Source organism: Penaeus monodon, chromosome 3, assembly GCF_015228065.2.
Source record: "Penaeus monodon isolate SGIC_2016 chromosome 3, NSTDA_Pmon_1, whole genome shotgun sequence".
In the NCBI taxonomy this organism is placed as follows: Eukaryota; Metazoa; Arthropoda; class Malacostraca; order Decapoda; family Penaeidae; genus Penaeus; species Penaeus monodon.
In genome coordinates, this window is record NC_051388.1 from 28,742,142 (window position 1) to 28,747,141 (window position 5,000).

The 5,000-nt window shown below is 27.9% G+C and overlaps 1 protein-coding gene across 1 annotated transcript in view; it reads right to left on the minus strand.

Moving 5' to 3' along the window:
• LOC119585806 overlaps positions 1 to 5,000 on the minus strand; it is a 9,821-nt gene that overhangs the window by 4,349 nt on the left and 472 nt on the right. The window contains exons 2-3 of the mRNA XM_037934530.1: positions 4,610 to 4,659; positions 3,657 to 3,715 (exon numbers count right to left, since the gene is read on the minus strand). Of these exons, the coding sequence (XP_037790458.1) occupies positions 3,657 to 3,715; positions 4,610 to 4,659 (109 nt within the window). The remainder of the gene's footprint in view (positions 1 to 3,656; positions 3,716 to 4,609; positions 4,660 to 5,000) is intronic.

The window sequence follows — 5,000 nt, forward strand, 5'->3', positions numbered from 1 at the left end:
TTTCCAACTTGAACCAAAAAATAACTATTTCTTGCACTCAGTTTTGTATTCACATGCAGAAAAGCTATTACGTTACATTTCAATTCAATTTCAGAGCGAGATACCTGTTTTTCCGATGATCTTTCAATATCTGTCAACAAATTTTCAGTGAAGTAATAATCTTGGCTGTGAAATATTGTGCAGCTCCCATGAAACTTATATTAATTTCAAGTAAAATATTGCGATATACCTATATATATATATATATATATATATATATATATATATATATATATATATATATATATATATATATATATATATATATATATATATATATATATATATATATATATATATATATAAACACACACACATATGTTTATGAAATCCTCTTGGCGATATATTGGCCTCCAAGGTAAGTGGTGGTAAGGATATTTTATTCTTATTTTCCTTCTTTTGATAATAATAATGCTAATGATAATAATAGTTATGATGGTGATATAATAATAATAATAATAATAATAATAATAATAATAATAATAATGATAACAATAACAATAATAATAATAACAATAATAATAATAATAATAATAATAGAAATAATAATCAGTAAAATCAGTAAAAATAATAATAATAATAATAAAAATAATAATAATAATGAAAATAATAATAATAATGAAAATAATAATAATAATAATAATAATAATAATAATAATAATAATAATAATAATAATAATAAAATAATGATAATTACGAGAGTAATAATAACAGTGATGATAATAATGATCATCATCACCGGTAAATATTGATGATAATGTTTATTATAGTAGTATCATTGTTATTGAATCTATTGTCACCGTTAGTTTGTTGATTTTTTTCTTGTCAATAATAACATCAATATCAATGTATTTAATGTTTTATCTTCATAAGTACGATCATTACTAAAAGATGACAATATGCTGGTAAAATAATAGTAATTATATTGGCTTAACCGTTACCACCACGATGAATATATCCCTGATACGTGTAAAAGGCTGTGGAAGCGCACATCACAGTTTACGCAATACAAACATCGTTTGGGAGAGGAAAATGTAAACTTGTAACTCATACTGCTCAACTAGAAACTTAACCTAACTAGAACTGATTGCATTAAATTTTACATCCAACAAATAATATTACGAAATAACAGGTACATGCTGCACGGCAAAAGAAAGAAAGAAAACATCAGGTGTTTGAGGCTGGTTTTCTATTGAGCCGATGCTGGTTAAGGTCTTTAACTGTGAAGGCTCACAGATTCCCTTTGATGGTTACGAAAAATCACACTTTTGTAACTTAACTTTTTGCAAAAAACACGAAAGTTGCCATGCTGTGTTGAAATGGGTGCTATTTACTTATGTATAATGCTGCGTGCTGCTGATGTATAAATGTCATCATCATTTTCATTACTTTTGTACTTTTACTAAAGAGGTGATGAATGACACACCGCTGAGGCAGCGGTTTTGAAATCCTCTTAGATATCACATAAAGGTGAAAATAAAATGAAAGAGGATTTTAAAACTGTTGTCTCACCTTCCAAGAAACCTATTTTGTGTAAAGTGCATTTTTCTATCAAGGAATTAATGGATTTTTCTTCCCTGGTTGAGCAGAAACTAGCGGTGGTGAAAATGATCCTGGGATTAAATGATTAGATTGTAGTGGTGAACTGGATCCATGGGCGGATCAGGGAGCAAATCAGAGGATTCATTATCAGGTCAGTCCGTGACAGAAAATGGGACTGTAAGAATTTCATTCGCTATGTAAAAAGATGGTAGACTTGTGTATTTTGAAACATGATTTTTGGGCACTGATAGATTATAATTTTTATAACTATCATCATAACTGGTAATACTATTAACAGTAATGAAAATGATGATATTGCTAATGCATATCATAAAGATAAAAATGACGGTGATTATAATCTCTTTTGTTTGTATCATCATTGCTCTCATTATTTCCTGTTTTCGTTATTTTTTATTCTGCTGTATTCACAGTCTTCAAATGATTATTTATACTATTATTAATATCATGCTTGAAATGAGCACTATATCCTAATTATAGTTGCGACAGTAATTACGGTGATATCTGTAGCTTCCCCAACATTATCCTTTTTATTTTCATAATTATCATTAAAGTTATTACTCTTCTTATTGCCATTATTTGTGCTATTATAACATTTGTTATTCTTACTATCTTTCTTCTTATTGTGATGATGATGATGATGGTGATAATGACGATAATCATCACTATTATATTATATACTGATAATGAAAATAATAACGAATAATAATTACTATTATCATTATTATTGTAATTATTCTTATTGATATCATTAATATTTTTTTATTATTATTATTATTATTATTATTACCATTATTATTATCATTATTGTTATCATCATCATATTATTATTTTATCATTATTATCAGCATTATTATTACTAGTAGTAGTAGTATTGTTATTGTTATTATTACTATTATCACCATTCTATCAAAATTAATCTATTATTATTATTATTATTATTATTATTATTATTATTATCAGTATTATTATTTTTATTATTATTTTTATAATAAAAAAAAAAATAATAATTATTACTTTTTATTAATATTATTTCAACTATTATTATCGTTATCATTATCATTATTATGTTATTATTATTGTTATCATGATCATTATCATTTTTATTGGTGTTATTATTATCATCATCATTATCGTTAAAATTACTATTATTATTCAGATTATTCATATTCATATTCATATTATTATTATTATTATTAATTAATAAATCAATTGATTAATTTATTTATTATTATTATTATTATTATTATTATTATTATTATTATTATTATTATTATTATTATTATTATTATTATTATTATTATTATTATTATTATCATTATCATTACTGTTGTTATTATGATTCAGATTAATAGTAGCTTATCATTATTATTTTATCAACGTTATGTTCATTATCTTTATCATTCTTGCTAACCGTAACATTGTTGTTACAATAATCATTATTAAAATGATGATTATTAATATCATCATCATTTTATAATCATTATTGTTTTAAGGATCACTGTTTTCATTATCATTATCATTATTGCTCATAGTAGCACGTAGTTGTAACTATTATCATTTTTTCTAATGATGTTATTATCATCACTATTTTCATCACTTTATCATAGTTGTTATTATCACAATTATTATATAATAATGATCATTGTTATTGATTTTAACAGTGTCAGAATTACCATTGCTATTATCATTGTTAATATTACCATTGTTTCTCGTTACAATTACAATATTTATGTACATCTACCCAAGTACCATTCGGCCATCTTGAAAATGAACAAAATAAGGGTATAATGCTACGTTATCCCGGATCTTTTCTGTATTGATAACATACGTCGTGGTGCCTTATGCCAAGAGTTTTGAAATTATTCACTTGCGTAATAAGAAAGAATGTGCTGTTTCGATTCGTTATCCATTTTACAGTTTGAAAATGGCGCTTATTGTTGTAAGTAAACTGCCAAAGATACTTGTATTCAAGTCTAATTTGAAGAACATTGATATGACACTTCCTTAATTAATATTATGCTGTTTATGAATGTACACATATCTTTTTTAAATACATAGGCATTTCAGATTCTGCGAGAACAGTCGTTTCTCTGTGTTGGACTTATCAATGGGACTGAAAGAGAGCCAGTAAATGTAATCGGGAAGGCAATATGAACATTAAAGTCCGTTGAACGCAGATATTCTTTGTAAAAGGATAAACAACAGCATGTAGCAGAATTCTAATTTCAGTAAGAATCCATATGAATCATATATGGGATACTGTTATATCTGCATCGCACAAAGATTACACCTTCACTATATTCCATATTACCAGCAACAAGAAAGATAACATACCTCTATGGCGGTGACTTCGGTCAGTTATCTCGTCATTTAGCCGTGGAATGAATTCTAACGACTCTGTATTTTACTGGAGGAGAAAACTTGCTCTGTACTGAAATTTACAGAACCGTCTGTAATTCCATATTTCACACAAACACTCAAAAAGGAATTAAAAGAGTTAATGAGTGTAAGTTTTCATATTTTATTCATATCAGTTTCTCGCTCTTACTGCACAGAACTGCTCCTGGGAAGATTCGCATTGTTTTATCAGTGTTGCTTCCAAACGCTATTTTTCTGAATGAGGGAGTTAATCATGCGTGATGCATGATAATTAATATAAGCTCATGACTAATAATTCTCGAGCATTCATATTCATTCCATTGTCCCCGCCACGTGTGCAAATACTTTCCTTTATTGTTGGCTTCAATTTTCTTACCATGCTCTGTTAATTGTGTCTTGAAGGCATATGGCGGATTTATTATCGCCTTATCAAACAAAGAATTTATTATTCATAACATTACTCCTTATTCAACATATATAATTGAGTAGGTGATACACCGGTGTCAAAGAAAGTAAGGCGAAGAACTCCTCCCTAATTTCAGAGAGGCCCTATTTCAAATTTCAGTTTAGAAAGAGCTTTGAACACTTTTAAAGAGAATAGTTATACTTCGCTTGTTAATCCCATTACCTGTTCTTGGACAATTCGTCGATGGGCAGCGCTGAAGGCAGCTTAGGCATCTATGAAAGCATATTGGGTATTAGGACGCTGATGAAGGCACAGTCGGTAAAACGAATCTGTGTGGCCTGATTTTACCAAGGAGAAATCCATGTGATTTTGGAAGCAGTCTGTCCTCAGTTTAGGGCTTTAATCTGTTCAGCACAGTCCATGCCATAACATCACATACAGGCATGAGTAAGAAGTTGTCGTTATATTATGACATCGTTGAAATAATCAAGAAGTAGAAACTGGTTGTCAGTGCCAAACCGATGGTGATAATCATCATGATGATCATGATGATGGTGATGATGACGATAATGGTGATGACGCTGACAAAGATTGTGATGACGATGGCGATAAT